The sequence below is a fragment of the Medicago sativa genome, chromosome 7, assembly GCF_051527215.1.
Source record: "Medicago sativa cultivar Bolivia chromosome 7, Bolivia_mono, whole genome shotgun sequence".
NCBI classification, from domain to species: Eukaryota; Viridiplantae; Streptophyta; class Magnoliopsida; order Fabales; family Fabaceae; genus Medicago; species Medicago sativa.
This window is the reverse complement of record NC_140755.1, coordinates 69,702,164-69,721,392: the sequence shown is the minus strand read 5'-3', so window position 1 is coordinate 69,721,392 and position 19,229 is coordinate 69,702,164. Positions and strand designations below refer to the sequence as shown.

The window sequence follows — 19,229 nt, the reverse complement described above, 5'->3', positions numbered from 1 at the left end:
CCTGATTCTACAAGGTTTCATATCCCATGTTATTGCCTCATATAAAGGGTGATCTACCGAGGTTGACAAATCAAGAGGTTTCTGATAGAGCTGGATATGCAAAATGACACTATATGATTTGCAAATATGCAGGAGGGTTAAAAACATAACTTTGAATGCAGTGAATAATTGTTGGTTTATCGAATTGTTTTGTTATGAAACCTTTTGATGTTTTACTATGGAGCATTTTGAACACAAGTATATGTCTAAAGATAAATTCAACCAATCTACCATTTTCATCTTTGTTGTCGAGACCCATCGGACTGTAACTCTCGATAGATATGTAAACTATCTCCTTAGTGGGTGATACTTTGTCTCTTGATATAAACATAAGCTATCTCACGGGTGGATCGGCTCGCAACACCCAATTGTACACCCTCCGGTCACAAATATAAGCAAAAATTCACTTTTTAGGTTCATTCAATAAATGATGTATGTTGACTATTAAATAGACCACATACATCATTTATTGAATGAACCTAAAAAGTAAATTTTTGCTTATATTTGTGACCGGAGGGTGTATAAAATAAGGGTATTTTAGATAATTTGAGAGACATGTGAGCAATTTGATGGGACCATATAGCAATTCTCAAAAAATTCTTACCGCTAGCTTATTAAACAAGCATAGCAATGAAGGGAAAAAAGACTAAAAAAAGGGCAAAATGAGTTGGCAATGGTGGCACCATGTTTGAATCTGAAAGACTGAAACCCCCAAATGACCCTAAACCGGGGTCCCAATTAACCTACAACACACCCCATATGCAAAATGCTTCAACCAAAGACAAAGACTCTCAGTTACACCTACACACCAAAACTCTCTCTCAATCTCAAACACTCTTAAAAGCACACTTTTTTTTTAATTTCTTCTACTCTCTTTCTTCCATTTCAAAGTCACTATAATAATATATAAATCCCTCTCACACCGAACACATTGATTCATTTCACTTTTCCAAAGCTCTATCTAACCAAAACGCAAAGAAACAAACAAACAAACGGTTACTCTCAACGACGTCGTTTGCCGCGATGGCGCTTACCGCCTCCGACGTGGCGGCGATGTACTCGCTCCTCGCCAATTCCATGAGCGCCGATCATCGCCTCCGTGGCCCAGCTGAAGAAGCCCTCGCGCAATCGGAGTCAAGACCTGGCTTCTGTTCTTGCCTTTTGGTACTTTCTTCTCTCTCTTAGGGTTCCGATGAACTTCACATTGTGGATTTTCTTTATCAGTTTTGTTTTGCTTTGTTATTGAGGTTTTGCGTTTGGTGAATGATACTGCAGGAAGTGATTACTGCTAAAGATTTGGCGTCGCAAGTTGATGTGCGGTTAATGGCGACTGTGTATTTCAAGAACAGTATTAATCGTCACTGGCGTCAGCGCCGCGATTCTTCGTAAGTGATTCTGAATGTGATTTTATTGAGTTGCATGTGTTCTTTTGCTTCTTGAATTGGCTTATCTTCGAAGCACAGACACGGACACATTGATACCGATAATAATTTGAGAAAATGGATTAATTGAATGCAATCGCATGTGTTATGTGTTAGTGTCGGAATCTGAACACACCTTTGATCAGAGGTGTTGATGCTATAGAGTAGCTTACTATACATTCAAGAAAAATGCTGTGTATAAGAATCTCAAGTTGACTGAAACATGCAGTGTGTAGATTGTAATGTGGCTTTTGTATTTCTTGGTTTTGTTCAGGGGAATTAGTAATGAGGAGAAAATGCATTTGAAGCAGAAGTTGTTGACACACTTGAGAGAAGAGAGTGATCAGGTGTGTTTTTTTTGGACTTTGTTGTTATGTGCCTTGGATGGTGTTTGTTAATGATTTCATACTTTTGTTCGTGATTTTGTTTAAAATTGTAGTCTGTTACCACTTATTAGGTTTTTATATTGGGCTTTGTTGGAAATTCTGTCTTCATTGTGGTCCTCCCCTAGCCCCCTAATAGCAGCATTTGGGTTGCCTTCATTTCAGCCTCCACACATTGCTTAGAGATATGGCATGTGTCCTACATTGCGGTCTGTTACCACTGTTTTGGGTGTGAAGGGGCGGGTTTAGTCCCACATTGCTTAGAGATATGGCATTAGTGTTATAAAACTCGGGCATCCCTCTTCTTACAAGCCGGTTTTGTAAAATTGAGTTAGGTCCAACCCAAATTCTAAGAATAATCAATGCGGTTTGATTTGCTCAGGGTTCCAAGTTGTTTTGTCTTGTTTGGTTTTAGAATTTTAGATTCTTTGTCATGGTTTGGGTTAGAATTCGTAGTAAATGACAGTCATCCACCCTTCAAATTGGTAGACTTTTGCTGTTTATCTTATTTTATTTTACTAGCTATACTTTTGTATTTGTCATAAGTTGTAGATATTCACTTCTATTTTCTTTCATTTTTTTGAAATGCAGATAGCTCAAATGTTGGCAGTGATAATCTCCAAGATTGCTCGGATCGATTATCCCAAAGAATGGTACTTTTTTTATGTTCATTTATGTCGTGTCCATGAACATTATGCTGTTTATACCACTGCAATCGAAATTTCAATCTCCCCTTGTGTTTGCTTCTCTTGTTTGTCTGTGAATGCCCATTGGCATATATAATGAAAAAAGATTAGTCTAAATTAATTCATTTCATTCGTGTAAAAAATTTCAATTTTTAAGTCTCATCTGAGATGAGCTTAATCAACTTGCATGGCGTTCTTTTTCGCTGCATAGATGTTCTCAGTTATATTGTCGTTGGTTTGTATGCATTTTAATTCTTTCTGATTTCTTATTAATCGAACTCTATGTGTTGACATGCTATGTAATGACTTCTCAGGCCAGACATCTTTTTGGTTTTATCTCAACAACTTCAATCAGCAGATACTCTTGCCTCCCACAGAATCTTTATGATTCTATTTAGGACCTTGAAAGAGTTGTCTACAAAACGGCTTACCGCAGATCAGCGCAACTTTGCAGAGGTACGATTCATTATATACTTGTCTCCTTTTTCTATTTTTTATTGCTAATATTTTGAGGAGCCATTATCCATTATACACCTTAAAAGGCGTGTCCCAAACTATCTAGTACCTTCCTCAGAGTTTTAAGGTCTAAAGGGATGCTTAAATTGCATTTTATTCTGGAATTGATGTATATCACTCAACTCAGTGTATTCTGGAACATTTGAGTGTGACTCATTGCTTTTGTCGGATTGTTTCTTGAATTTAAACCATTACGTTGGTAGTTTTGATCTGATTGTTATAGACTAAGAGGAACTTTTAAGAATGCTAGTATAATCCCACACCTTATAAACATTGTCTAGAAAACTATAAATCTTTGAAGCAAATCATTATGGCTAAAATTTAATGTCTTGGAAACGACTTTAAGTGCCAGATTATGTGCTTGCTCCCATGTGCTTTTCCTTGATAACATTTTTTATAGCATTTCTTATTATGTTTTGGTATATTTGGACGAGCTTTTCTAAAAGTAGTTCTATGTTCTTCTAATGAACCTTCCAATAATCTTCCTAATTACTTATAGAAGAAAGTATTGTTATATGTTTTGAGTTCTCAAGGTAATTCTGTCAATCTTATTTATTACTTTATGTTATGTGTAATTTGTAGGATTGGTTAGGAGAGTATAGCATTATTCGTTTTAGAAGTGCTGAAGCACAAAAAATAGCAGAAATTATGGATTGGAAGTCATAGGATTATGTCTAATCTTTGTGCTACATGATAAAAGATTATGCATGCGGGTGTTGATGAAGTACTATTAACTTAGCTAAGGGTAAAACTCATCTTATTTATAAAATTAAGGGTAAAACTCATCTTATATATAAAATCAAAGAATAGCTTCACTTTTCTACCTGATACATCTTGGATGAATGATGCGGTGTTTGTTCTAGAAGTTCTATTTAACTCCTTCATGTTTTATCCTTTTCCATTCGGTGATATATTCCTAATCTTTAGAGTTAGAGGGAAACCTAAATAAGTTATAGATGAAACTATGAAAAAGGGTTTATATTTGAACTGGTTTTTCGTCAAACATGATCCATGATAGAGTATGTAGTAACGTTTGATCTGCATGTGAGGAGTAATTTTTTCCAAACTAAAACATAAACAAAGACAAGGATAATATTTTCACACAAATTGGCCATCGAACCATTTTTTTATTAACATATTGACCTCGATTTTTACTGCCTCCATTGTAATAAACATCAGTTCTACCTGTTTGTGGCTCTCTAATAGCAAGCCTTGTTCATAGCTCCTACTTACTGGTGTAAAGAAAACTATAACTAATTATCCTCCTTTAGCTCCTAGGTTCTTGTCTTCCCTCGCTCATTTAGTGAAAGTAAATTCGATCACCATTAAGAGAAACTGCTTTCAAAGCATCTGGCAGGGAGGGGTCCATCATAAACCTGCCCACCTTCATTACCTAAGTTGAAAAATTCTCCCTCACCCATGCTATGAGTCTGGTTTTTTTGTTGGACCATATTCCGTTTTGTTACCACTAATAATAATTTCCATTTTCTCTTGTAAAGGCATATGGTGTACACATGGTCTAACATCTAGACTCTGTAGGGGTTTATATTGTCCTTTTACTGTTTTCCCCCAATGTTTTGAATCCTCCTCTGCTTCCATTAAATTCTGTATCCGATTGATGTGATTTTTCTTGAGTAAGATTACTGAAAATATCATGTACATACTCTTTGAATAATTGAATATCTACAACCAATTTCTTTGGCAGATATCATCCCAATTCTTTGATTATAGCTGGCGCCTCTGGCAAAGTGATGTGCAGACACTACTGCATGGTTTCTCCGTTCTTTCTCAAAACTATAATGCCGATGATCAGCATCATGAACTTTATCTTACATGTGAGAGATGGTTGTTATGTTCAAAGATCATACGGCAATTAATTATTTCAGGATTTCAAAGTGATTCCAAGTGTTTTCAGGTAATTATCTGTTTCGTGTTTTCATCATCTACTGTGATTGTGATTTCTGTTTCTTGAAGATTTTATCACCTTTTTGTTTTTAGATTTCAAGTTATTCAATTCAAAATTTATAAATGCTGGGCCTGGTATTACTATTTTGTAGGAGGTTCGGCCAGTCAAGGAAGTCTCACCTGTTCTCTTAAGTGCCATTCAATCATTTCTTCCATATTGTGAGATTTCTATTCCATTTGCATTTGTGTTTATCCATGTGTTTAAGTTAAACAGTTGTATAATCTGAGTTGCTAAAAATGAAAATGTTAAGAATAATTTGTTTCCTGGACAAGATTCATTCTGTCATTGTGAGCTAGATAATATATTCTCTTGCATGTCAAGTTACGTCTCTGCAAAATAAATGTGTAGTTTACACTTTACTATCTAGTTATTTTCAACTGGTAAATTGACTATCCAGACATGGTGTAGATAAAGTTTCCTCTTATTGGCTTGCAGACTTGGTAGGAGTATTGAAAGATTTGTACCATAGGTCAACGTTCAGTCCCTTAGTATTGGATGTACTTGGGCACACACAATAACTGGGGTTATAATGCATGTTCGTGAGATGCTGAATAATATAGTTATAGTTGGTGAGTTGAGAGGAGTAACTTCAAAGCTTGAGTAGAGAGAAGCTTTGGAGTCAAAGGGGTTTTGTTTGAGTATGAGTGTGATAGACAGTATGAAATGCTCAAGGGTTCAGTAAGATGTATTTGAGCATTGTTTTGGAGGTGTGCTTGAGTATCATATCATTCCAATAATTGGATGATTTAAGTATCTTGAGTCCATTATATGAATTGATGGGGAGATTGATACGGAAGTCACACACTGAAGTCAAGCTGGCCGGATGAAATGGAGAAATGTATTTGGCATAATTTGGATGAAATGGAGAAATGTATTTGGCATAATTTGTGCTTGCATAGCTACTATCAAATTAAAGGAAAAGCTGTAAGACTGGCATTTCTCTATGGTAGTGGATAATGGGTGATGAAGTGTCAACAAAAAATGAAATAATTAAATAATATAGAAGGAAATGAATATTGAGGTAGATTAGTGAATTTATAAGGAAATATAAGATCTGGAGTGAATGAATCTTAAAAAGGATATTTTTGTGGACAATGAAAAATATACAATGACTACTGCCTCTTTAATCTGTCAGTGGTTTTTTTTTTTTTTTTGGTAAATTGTGCATCCAACAAATATAACATTTGTGTTTCTTAATTTATATTTAGCTTTCGGTGCCCAGGTTGTAGAACACTGGTTTTTGTTTTCTGCATTTTTCACCAGTAATAGACGGTAGATATATGCTATATAGCGAGATACCATGCTAAAATTTGAACCTTTAAATATTTCCTTCCCTCCTCCCTCTACAATGCCTAGTTCTCATATTGGTGGCAAGAAAAAATAAATACCATTTGTTCCCTTTTTGTGCTTTTCTCATATTGGTGGCAAGAAAAAATAAATAGCATGTGTTCACTTTTTGTGCTTTTTCTTGTGCATAAAATGCTACTTATTTCTTGCTTTTAGTCTTACCTCCCAGGGGACATTTGCTTTGCCTGCAGATTCGTCTTTTGAAAAGCAGTATCCTAAATTTTGGGACTTTATAAAGAGGGCATGTACCAAATTGATGAAAATTTTAGTTGCCATTCAGGGAAGACATCCTTACTCCTTTGGGGATAAATTTGTGCTTTCATCAGTCATGGACTTCTGTTTGAATAGAATAACAGATCCTGAGCCAAATCTAATGTCATTTGAACAATTTCTTATTCAATGTATGGTGATGATTAAGAGTATTCTGGAATGTAAGGAATACAAGCCGAGTCTTACTGGTCGGGTGGTGGATGAAAAAGGAGTTACACTGGAGCAGATGAAGAAGAATATTTCCAGTGCAGTTGGTGGTGTTGTAACCACCCTTCTCCCCAATGAGCGGATAGTCCTTCTGTGTAATGTATTGATAACAAGGTATTCACTTCACAAGCTCTTCTTGGATTGTTTATTTGACCAGCATATGTCTTGTTTTCTCAGCTGGGTAAGCTCTAAAGGTGTGGCATATGTTTGTTTATACACAGTTGTCAAATTCGAAAGTCTTTGAAAGATTTTGGAGGGTCTGTGGACTCTACCTCTGAACACACACACGAGTTTACCAAAAATAAGCATTAAAAAAATATATAAATAATACATGCACAATATAACATAGTAACATAATAATAATACAACATTCCAAATTATAACTCCATAGGGTTTGGATCCTCTAAAATGTAAAGTGAGTAAGTCAGGGGTTTTTATTTTAACAAACTCGTGATTCTTATGATCTATCGTACAATATCTACTTTTGATCTGTTAATTAATGGTTGATATTACTCACTTTACACTTTAAAGTGAGTTGCTCACTTTAGAAGAGCCGGATCCAACTCAATAATGCAAATTAGCTAAGTACGCATATAAGACCCTTCTACATAAAACATAAGACATAAGTTTCAAAAGTGAAAACAATTAAAAAAACATATGATTATGCCTTCAAATATCCAATCCTCTTACAACATCATCTTTGCCATCATCAATATCATATCCAACATTATCATCATCGAACTCTTCCCTAGATAAAAGTTTCTTCAACATAATTATCAAAGCCTTCTCAACCTCAAAGATATACCTATATAAAAAAGGTTCTTCATCATAATCACTTTTATTCTTGCAAGCTACATCTTCTCATTGTAGGGACCTAGAAAATGAAAAACACGGTTTCAAATGAAGTCCTATTGCACTCATACACAGGAACTATGAGCCAATTTTTCAGCGCGAATTGTAAACCTCTTTAGTTCTCGAAATTCATCCCCATAGGGGTCCTACCATTATGCAGGACAAAGTCTTCTTGCATGTAGATATAAAACAAAACTACTATTCTGCATTGCAAAACCTAATTCACTGCTTTCAACTTCAAGATTTAGTGCGCAGTTCAGCAATGTTACTGTCATGTAAGAGTGTGTGTGCACATATTCAACATGTTTGCATATTATTGATTGAGAAGATGTCTTAAAATGTTACTTTAGAAATTGACCAACTTTCTGTTCTTCGTGTACATTTTTCATGCTGACGAGCTACTGAGGTTCAGCTACATAATTTTCATTTGCATCAAGAGTCAGTTATAAATATCCTCATGATTATGCTCTCTATTTCCAGACTAAACAATGCCCTTAGCTCCCAACAGGTATTTTGTTCTGACAGCAAGTGATTTGGAGGAGTGGTACCGTAACCCTGAGTCTTTTCATCACGAGCAGGATATGGTCCAGTGGACAGAAAAATTGAGGCCATGTGCTGAAGCTCTCTACATTGTATTGTTTGAAAATAATGGCCAAGTAAGTGACATTAAAACATCACAGGTTTTCTTGTATTTTCTCTCTGAAATATTTTAATGACTATATTAACTATAGACTAATATGTATGTGTGATCTTGACCGTTAATTTAGCTGCTAGCTCCTGTTGTCGTTTCTCTTCTTCAAGAGACCATGAACAATTGCCCGACTACAGTGACAGAAATTACTTCTGCATTGCTTCTTAAAGATGCTGCTTATGGTGCTGCTGCCTATGTTTATTATGAACTCTCAAACTATCTGAGCTTTAAAGACTGGTGAGTCTAAAGCTACTCTGCTATCTATTATATTTTGTTAATTTGTATGTTTATGTAAGATCCATATTTGATTCTGTTAAAGGACAGGGGATAGAGGTTCAAGAGGTTGGTAGATAAAAAATCCTCAATAAAGATAAAATGAAGAAAGAAAACAGAGGGAACCCTTAAAATTTAGTCAGTGTAGCAGAGCTGTCCAGTCTCTTCCCGTGTATAAAATACTTATCGTGTTCAAAATCTATGAGCTAAGCACCAAAGAGAAACCATAAAAACGATTCTATTCTATATTAAGTCAGAAGAGAAGATAAACCTTTGAAAATGCAGGCATTCCTGTCCAATCAAAACAGAAAACACCTTATGCAGGACATTGCAACAAAATGTTATTATCCTTGTCATCAAACCCTTGAATATAATGCGTAGAAGCTGATCCAAGCACATACCCATGATTTACGAGAAATTCCAAAATGCCTTTTCTTACGGAATCACAAAGCTGGGCAGTGGATAAATAGAGGAGAGGCAGTTTCAGACTTAGATATGCACACAACACATATTTGAAGAGAGATATTTTATGACCGTAAACTGTGTTAGCACTTAATCACACGAGAGTCCAACCCAAAAGGCTAGTCTATTAGCGGGAGAGCCTTGTGGCTTAAAGCTTTTATCTACTCAATGTGGGACTCCTAACAATGCCACACCCTTTAAGAGACGACGCACACGGCGGCTTTCATTCTATCGACATTGACCCGGTGGTTGCCCTTTCCTTTTTGGTGGCTTCACTCATCTATCATCAGTATTCGGTGGTGAGCCTTAATCCATCCCTTTCCATAGTCGAACGCTCAAGAAAGCACCAATTATTAGGACCTAAGCCCATAAGGAGAACCCAACCCTAAAGAATAGTCCGTTAGGTGGGAGAGCCTCATGGCTTAAGCACACCACATTGAGTGCTTTTATCTACTCAATTTGGGACTCCTAACAAACTGCAACAGGTCTTAAGAGTTAACTTATGTAATGGTTCAATTTTGTAGTTCATTATATTATTGATAATAGACTCTTCTTATGTTAGGCTCTGCCTGGTGCACAGTACTCTGAAAATTTGTTCTAAAACATTTATTTGCAGGTTTAATGGTGCTTTATCGCACGAACTTTCAAATGATCATCCAAACCTGTTTATTATTCATCGTAAAGTTGCGGTAATATTGGGACAGTGGGTTTCTGAGGTATGTAATTGATTTAGTTGCTTTGTGAGTAAATTTCCACATTTTCATAAGTAATTTGCTCAAGATATGATGCATTGCTTTCTCTCACGACCTAAATATTGCAATTCAAAACATGTACAGGTTTAATAATTTCAATGTAAATATAGAACATGTTTATTAGTGTAAATAATTAGTTACTCTTTTACTGTCTAAAATTTTCAAATAAGGAACATTCCATTAGTGTTTACTATATCATGCCTTTTCCATTCTTCACAGATTAAAGATGAAACAAAAAGGCCTGTATATTGTGCTCTAATCAGATTATTACAGGGTAAAGATTTATCTGTCCGGGTATGTAACATGGTGCTATTGACTTTACTTCTGTTTCTCCGCTCGATCAATATATTTGTGCTTCATTATCTTTGTTTTGATTCTTCCAATCTAATGCAAGTTATTTTTTTTTAGCTGGCAGCCTGTCGATCCCTGTGCTTACATGTTGAAGATGCAAACTTTTCAGAGAGGGAGTTTGTTGATCTTCTTCCCCTCTGTTGGGACTCATGTTTTAAGTTGTTTGAGGATGTCCAAGAATTTGATTCAAAGGTAAAATCTACTTCTTTGCAACTTTTTATTTCTTGATGGAAACATAAATTCATTTAGACTGTTTGGGAAATGTGTAATGACGGGGATGAAAGGGAATAATCCTCTTCTGTTCGGTGATTAAGATTCATGCAGAGGAGAGGAGGGATTATAGCTGGAAATCATAGCCATTAAACCTTTCTTTTGGTTCCCCTCCAAAGTAGAGAGTAATGAATTGATTCCTTATGGTGATGATGGTTATAAAAAACAAGCAGAAGAGTTGTTATAAAATGGGTTGTATTTAATAATGGATGTGGCCTGTCATGTGGCCAAACCTAAAAAGGCTGTGGTGTGATCCGGCAAAGAATTTTCAAGGAGATTTTTTGGGGAAGCAGAAGGTTGTATAGTGTACAAAATCTCATACCAAGTATGGTTATAAAAATATCAGCAACAATGAGGATTTGAGTCTTTGCAATCTTCATTGATCGTAGTGAACTTTTTTATTTTTTCCCTTGGATAGATGTAACATGTAGGTTTATAGTTTGCAGTAGGTCGAATCATGCTAAAGTTTTGGTCTATTTCTTCTAACACTATTTTCTGCTTGTGCTTCTGGTCACTGCAGCTTACCTTAAATACTTAAATGAAAACGAGGTATAGTAGTTCCTAATGGTATTGGTTGATCCATGAAGTCAACCTCACCAAGTAGGATAGGGCTTGGATGTTGTTGAATGTTTGGCTTCCTTTAGAATCATAACTAGCTGTTTATATGTCTTAGCTTTTGGAGTTATTTGATGGTTTAGCTGTTTCTATATTTGGCTGTAAGACCGGCGATGTTGTATGGAACGGAATTTTGGGCGGTTAAGAACCAAACACGAGAATAAAATAAGCGTAGAGGAGATGAGGATGTTGCGTTGGATGTGTGGTAATACTAGATAGGATTAGAAATGACCACATTAGAGAGAGAGTGGGGAGTAGCACCCATAGTAGAAAAGATGGTGGAAAATAGGCTTAGGTGGTTTGGGCATGTAGAGAGAAGGCCTGTAGATTCTGTGGTAAGAAGAGTAGGTCAGATGGAGGATAGTCAAATCACAAGAGTTAAATGAAGACCTAGAAAAACTATTAGGAACTACTTAAGAGATTAATGAGTTGGCTCCATATATGTTTTGGCGCAATTTGATCCAGGTTGCCGACCCCACTTAGTGGGATAAGGCTTAGTTGTTGTTGTAATCTGTTGTGACCAGGTATCCAGCTGGGTACCTTTCTTTAGTCATTCTTTTAGCTTTTCTTTTTGTAATAGGTATCTAGAATTAAGCGAAGGTTGGCAAGATCACGTGTAATAGTAGTCTAAATATGATTTTTCTTTCCAAATTTGTTCCATTAGTGAATTGTAGTTGATATTTTTCTTAAAATATTTTTCAGGTTCAGATTTTGAATTTGATTTCTACCCTTATCGGACATGTTAGTCAAGTTGCTCCATTTGCAAACAAGTTGGTGCAGTTTTTTCAAAAGGTAACATAAGCATGATTCTATTTATTTTGTCTACTATGTTTTGTTCATTTTAGCAAACTTGAATTTGTCTTATTTCTCTATTGCTAATATTATGGCAAGGTTTGGGAGGAAGCTTCTGGTGAAAGTCTGTTGCAGATTCAGCTCCTGGTTGCTTTGAAAAACTTTGTGATTGCACTTGGTTATCAATCACCCATTTGCTACAATATACTACTGCCACTTCTGGAGCATGGAATTGATATTAATAGTCCTGATGAAATCAATCTTCTTGAAGATAGCATGCTGGTAATCCCGTTGTCTTGTTTTTAACCAAGTAGATGTGTACATTTTTGTGAGAGAATAGATCATGAAGATTCTAACCTTTCAGTTATGGGAGGCCACACTTTCCCAAGCTCCGTCAATGGTGCCTCAATTGTTATCATATTTTTCACGCCTTGTGGAGATTATGCAGAGAAACTTCGACCATTTGCAGGTTAGACTTAGCTTCATACAAATAAATTTTAAAATTAACTACGTCTTTGCTTTCAAAAGAAAGATGGTGTGTGTGATATTGGGTCTAGGAAGTAGTGGCTCTTGGATGAAATATTATTGTATAAGTTTCAGCATAGATGATTGTTGAATTGAGACAACTGTTTCATGTACTTGTGATATGTGGTGTACATAATATTTGAATTTACAACAACAACCAATCCTTATCCCACTAAGTGGGTTTGGCTACATGAATCTAACAACGCCATAGTGTTTTATCAAAAACCATGTCTTCCTCCAATTCATTAATCTCTAGATCCTTCTTAATAGTTTGTAATATTTGAATTTAATGACAATAAATTTCTTCTGTTTCTAGTTCCCCTTCCTGCCACTGTTTTCGTGCCTTATAATATATTTAGATAATTGTTTTATGGAAAATGCTAACCAGTGCCCCAGGGGCACTGGTTAAGGAAACAAGTATATTAAGAATTTCTTGGAACTTGTGTAATCTAATACTTAAGAGTGTAGAAAATGTTGTTTTCAATGCAAAACTTACCTTTTTTGTTTCCTTAACTAGTGCTCCGGAGGCACTACTTAGCATGACCCTTGTTTTTATATATAAGAAACACTGGTTAAAGAACATTGTATTGGGAACTGTGTTATTATCCTATATATATATATATATATATATATATATATATATATATATATATATATATATATATATATATATATATATAGGGGTTTGCTACAATAGACCCACTCAATTTCATGAAGGTCTATTTTAGCAACCAATACCTTTTCATTTTGACAAAAAGACCCTTGTTTTTTGTTTTTGGGAGAAATAAAATTGAAGGGCACAAATGTAGTTTACTCAAAGGATAGTATTTTTTCTAGAACTCTTCAGTCCCTCATTCTCCTTCGTCCTTCTCTATCATCCTTCTTCTTTCACAACGTCCCTTGAGTTTATTTTCCGGCGTCGTAGCCGCCGCAGGATGTTTCATTGAAAGGATTGATAGCTACGTTTAATTTGGCATCTCAATGAATTGAACAATCAAGCATCAAACACAATGAAATTAAAGGGCATCAAAACAATTTTAACATGAAGCTTCAAACTCAATCTTTTTTATTTTGAATAATGATCAAGGTGAAATTAGTCATTATTGTTACTTTCTTCTTCTTTGTCTTCAACTTTCTATCTCTTCCATTAACAGATTCTTCTTCCACGTTTCTTAGTTTTCCCTTTTCTATTCTTTTTACTATTTCTTCAATCAAGTGCAGCAGCTTGTTGTTAATGAGGCTGTGGAAGAAATGAAGAGAATTGATTTATGGGTATGTTGATTTTTTTTGATGAAGCTGAGGAATTGGAGATTTAGGTGAACACGTTTATGAGGGGAGAGGGATAACAAAGAAACAATGAAGGAAGAAAGAGAGTGAATCTGAAGAGTTCTCGGACACACACAAAAAAAAAAAAAAATTCAACATTTAAATGAAAATGACGTTTGCATCCTTTAGTTTTAATTTTCCCAAAAACAAAAAACAAGGGTCTTTTTGTCAAAATGAAAAGGTGTTGGTTGCTAAAATAGACCTTCATGAAATTGAGTAGGTCTATTGTAGCAAACCCCATATATATATATATATATATGGAATTAAAATCAATAGAGTTATCTTTCAGTTTCGAGCAACTCAACTGGTATCTAGATATGTGTGGCTTAAGGCAAAAAAAAAAAAAAAATTAATCATTCATTTCTTCATTTGATGTAGTGGTATCCATATTTAAGCCAAGGGCATTTCTCTGTTCTTTGTGCTGTGTTTAGCTGCTTGAAACCTTTGCTTCGTTTATGACCTTTACTCTTGCATATTATTGCTGATTTATTTACTCCCTTACCATAGCAGCACATTTTTATTGACCTTATTTTAATATCTTGGTTAATTGTTTTTACATTCACTTTATATGATGTACAGGTTGCAGTGAACATAATTGAAGATTACATAATTTTGGGAGGAAATGACTTTCTAAGCATGCATGCTACAAATATTGCTAACATTCTTGATTTAGTTGTTGGGAATGTCAGCGACAAAGGTCTACTTTCTGTTCTTCCTGTTGTCGATATCTTAATTCAGGTATGTTATTCCCAACTCATCAATTGTTATTAGCTACTGGGATTTTCGGTATATAGTTTATCTTGTAAAGAGTTACAACTTTTGGATGAAGATGGAAAAAAGAGAAATACGAAACAGTATATTGTTGAAAGGTTGTAGATATTCTATCATCACTGTATAGGCTAGCTAAACCATGTATTTAGAGTGAGTAGGATATCTGTGATCCTTTCATTTAGACTAATGTAACTTGGCCTCCACTGTGCAGTCAAAAGAAATACAATAACCTAACCTCAGACCTCTATTTATGCTAGGTCAAGCACTTATACTAGTAGTAAAAGCACAACCTGTTGACAATATGTCTTGCAATGTAGTAACTCTGAAATCTTCCAAGACCTGTATTCCCCCTGCTCTTGTCCAGAAGGTTGTAATTAAATTCGTATTAGGTGCTTTTGTAAGCCCTGTTTAGTGGCATCTAATGGGTGAAATCAGAACTCGCCCCCCCTCATACAGTATGTTTATACCGAGTCCCTATGTATAAAAAGAATAATCTCCCCCCCCAAATGATAGTTTCACTTTTTATTTTCCTTATGGATAAATATCCCCAACCTTTTGTTTTGAAACGTGCTGCCTGACTTTTATAAGCTGGTTACAAAAGTTTTTAATTCACCCCAATTCCCTTTATTCAACCATCAACTTGATATATTCCTTTATTTTTTTTTTTCCTTTATGAATCCTTTAAAAGAATTATCAGCTATCACCTATCACTTTATGTAAAATGTAAAACAAATCATGATAAGTTGAATAGAAATAAGGATCCAACTCCTATTAAATGAGTAACTCAATTTAAAGAGTGGCCAAATGCATCCTGGGGTCCTTTAAGTTTAACGTTTGTACCGGATTAGTCCTTTTAGTTTCAAATTGGTCCTTTATGTTAGTAAAAGTGTGCATCTAGTTCTTTAGGTCATAAAATATATGCACCATTACCCTCTTTCCATCAAACTCAGTTAGAAAGTGTTATGTGGATGTTTATTGCTAACAAAGTTGTATGAAAAAAGGGATCAATTTGTTACAAAAAAATAATTAAAGGACCAACTTGTTCACTTTTACCGACATAAATGAAACTAAAAAAACTAAGGATTAATCGAGTACAAACATTAAACTTAAAGCACCCTAGGTTGTATTTGACCTTAAAGAGTAATATGAGTAACTCACCTTTATATATTCTCTATTTTTTTAAATTATTTATGTTATTATAGCTGTTCTCCCTCTGCCATAGACTGCATTGCCACCTGCTATTATGGCATATTTTTGCCTTGTTGCCATGAACTACCATTAATAATCCTATTTTGGTTTCATAAATTTCTTTGCTTGTGTCTAAATTTTGAAGGTAGTATTATTTTGTACCTTTTTTTTTTATATCATTTCAAAAATAGTACATTTATTTGATTTTTCCTCTGTACAGTGTTTCCCCATGGAAGTGCCGCCACTTATCAGCAATACATTACAAGTAAGTCTAGTTATATCCTTTAAAGATATGTGTGTGGTCAACTTATTTATTGTTTATAGTTAAAAATTTATAGACATAACTGTCGACTCTTGTATCATTTTATTTTCTCCAGAAATTAATTGTCATATGTTTGAGTGGAGGAGACGACCGGGACCCCTCTAAAACATCTGTTAAAGCATCTTCTGCCGCCATCCTGGCAAGGCTTTTGGTGATGAATACAAACTCACTTGGTCAATTAGCATCAGATCCATCGACTTCTCAACTGCTTCAGACGGCATCTATCCCAGTTCAAGAAAATATACTTCTTTGTCTGGTTGACATTTGGGTTGATAAGGTTGGTGTGGTTATATGCTTTAAAGACGGTGTTTGGGTTCTCCATATATTGCATATTTGTATCTTGTTTGTGATTGGACAAACTTTTTTTTTTCTTTCTATCAAGAGTGCTTGGACAAACCTGGAAAACAAGTTTCACGTTTGACTCTTGCAAATTTTATTGTGGCATAGTGTTCATGTTGCCCTTGTTGAAATTATTGCCACTGTTGATCTTTTTTAAAATCACCCGGTTTTGTTTTTAGTCAATGGTTAAGTGTAAGGCTATGCATATCATTTTATTGTTGATATATATTCTTGAAAATAAGATTAGGATCTATGTATCCTATTGTGTAAATAGGAATAGAATATTCAATAATTATTTTATTTATTGCTTTTGAGCCTATATTAAGAGGCCTAGTTGTGTGGTTAAGACACAGGGTTTCACTATATTATGCATCTGTTTTCTTATGCATCATATAAAATTTCCAGGTAGATAATGTTTCTTCCATCCAGAAGAAGACAATTGGCTTAGCCCTCTCAATAATTCTGACGTTAAGGATGCCTCAAGTTCTTGACAAACTTGATCAAATTTTAAGGTACTAATACACCTTTAAATATTATAGTTCGCCCGGACTCAAATAACAGCAAAAAAATAGTCATATTTGGTGGACTCAAATATAAGCAAATTTCAAACTTCATATTTAATGTTATCACTTCAAAAATATTATTTACATTTAATTGGTGTTCTTATATAAGAAGTTTTCATAGAAAATTAAAGGAAGAGAAATGGTAATATGGGGAAACAATTATGTTTTTATTATATCAAGAAAATTAAAAGACATTAACTAACATTCTTAGTTAATCTACATTAAAATTAGTTGTTTTTTGCTTATATATAATTATAAGTTCGAAGGGAGTACCTTAGTGCAAGTAAGGAGCAAATGACCCCAGTGTATGTTTTGTTGTGCAGTGTTTGCACTAGTGTAATTCTGGGCAGAAACGACGACTTGACAGAGGAAGAGTCCAGGTTAGCTTTTTGTACTTGTAATATTTTCCTGTTTTTTGCACTTCATCCAGATTAGTTGGGACTTTGGGCTGAATCTTGACCAGAATCCTCTTTTAATGTGTTGTGTAGTCCAATATTTCAGAATATATATTATTCGTTAACTGCTGGCTTTAATTCCGAAAGTAACCCAGATTTTAGACTCTATAGGTGTTATCCCTTGTTTTAATTGTCAACTATCATGTTTTACGAACATAATTATTTATGTATGTTCTTATTAACAGTGGTGAGATGAGCTCCAGTACATCTCCTGATGAGGGCACTATTCCTGGTAAAGAATTCAGAAAAAGACAGGTTAGTGATTATGAAAGCTATATGTTATATCCATTCTGGAATGTTTCAATATTTGTATGAAAGAAAGAAAAAAAAAAAAACAAATGAATTGATACATTTGTTTGTTTTGACTATAGATCAAATTATCAGACCGTATAAACCAGCTGTCCCTTGAGGACTCTGTCAGAGATAATCTACAAACTTGTGCTGCTATTCATGGAGAATCTTTTAATGCTGCAATGAGCAGTATTCATCCATCTGCGTTAGCACAATTGAAGCAGGCATTAAAAATGCCATAGCTGGGTGTGTCATTTTTGTGATCTAGTGGTGCTATGTGCATGCTCTCGGTCCTCCTGTCTATAGATTCATACTTCCTATACGGTATAATTCCTCATTTTAACATCTGTTTTCTTGGCTTTTCTGTTTGATTCCCTCCCACCCCCCAAATTCACTGATGTGTTAAAGTTCACTAAAACCAATAATATTAGGTGTTGTTTGTTTTCATTAACCCGAGAATAATACAAGATTGATGACGGGATCACATACCGAGTGTCAAATTTTAGGCTTATGAACTAAAACCCTACATGTTCCAGATGAACACTGTATGTACGCTTGAGGTGCTAGTGCAGTGGTAAGAGCTAAGCATTGTACCTTAAGGCTTATGAACTAAAACCCTACATTTATTTTAAGTTTTCTCATTTCCTTCTTTCCATATTCCCGTTGTAAATATCTGGCACAAGACTTTCAATGACAGATCAGAATAAAAATAATATTGATTTACTGTGACTATCTTGTGGAATTGTATTAATGGAATATTTAAACTAATGAGTTTCTTATTCAGTTGCATCTAACATGTTAATAAACTCTTTTTGCAGGGTGATTTTGAAGCTTGTTACTTGGGCTGGTGATTTTTGATACATCTTTTTTAATATTGTAAGGTCATTGTTTTTGTCCCATTCATTTTCACTAGTCTTTGCCCCTTTGCAGCGTGAAACTTTGTAAATAGGATGTTGCTCCTTTATTATTTTAATATTAAAAAAAGGAGCAGCATCGAGTCCAGTGTTGTTTACTTTGTTGAGAATGACATTAAAATGTGTAATATTGTTTTGTAGATGCTGTTTTTGGATACATTCAGACGTGTAGTGAAAATTTTACCGATTCTTTGAACTGCAAGTTCTACATGCGCATTAGCATTACCAATTTTTTAGATTTTTTACGATCAGGATTTTATAGTTTGGTTTTTGAGGAATTTTAACGTACCTTGTGGATTTATATGATTTGAAACGACCTGATGAATGTTTAGCAAATTAATAAATTTATATGATTTGAAACGACTCGATGAATGTTTAGCAAATTAATAATACTAACAATTAACATGTAAGAGTGTCTGTTGCTTTTTGGCATCTATATCACCACCAATATATAAATGCAACTCCAAAATTAACTTCCATATTATTTTTTTTGAGCAAAAATTAACAAATTTGCTCATAGGAATAAATTTGATCTTTTGTATAGCTAATTTGTTTGGGCATAGGCCATAGTTTGTTTGGCCTTAAACGACCATATTTCCCTTTTTCTACGCCATAACACCTACACAAATGGCTACCATAAAC

General features: G+C 34.7%; 1 protein-coding gene across 1 annotated transcript; it reads left to right on the top strand.

The window, feature by feature from the left end:
* Nucleotides 1-816: 816 nt before the first annotated feature.
* Nucleotides 817-18,783, top strand: LOC146908080 (ARM repeat superfamily protein). The gene is made up of 24 exons (XM_085726794.1): nucleotides 817-1,203; nucleotides 1,315-1,424; nucleotides 1,735-1,807; nucleotides 2,435-2,496; nucleotides 2,844-2,985; nucleotides 4,751-4,960; nucleotides 5,103-5,169; nucleotides 6,550-6,949; nucleotides 8,196-8,343; nucleotides 8,455-8,615; nucleotides 9,730-9,829; nucleotides 10,085-10,159; nucleotides 10,274-10,408; nucleotides 11,804-11,893; nucleotides 11,993-12,175; nucleotides 12,258-12,362; nucleotides 14,324-14,482; nucleotides 15,924-15,968; nucleotides 16,081-16,302; nucleotides 16,770-16,876; nucleotides 17,251-17,307; nucleotides 17,568-17,637; nucleotides 17,754-17,997; nucleotides 18,492-18,783. Exons 1-23 carry the CDS (start codon nucleotides 1,063-1,065, stop codon nucleotides 17,913-17,915), a joined length of 3,024 nt encoding a protein of 1,007 aa, XP_085582920.1. The 5' UTR covers nucleotides 817-1,062; the 3' UTR covers nucleotides 17,916-17,997; nucleotides 18,492-18,783.
* The last annotated feature ends 446 nt before the right edge of the window (nucleotides 18,784-19,229 follow it).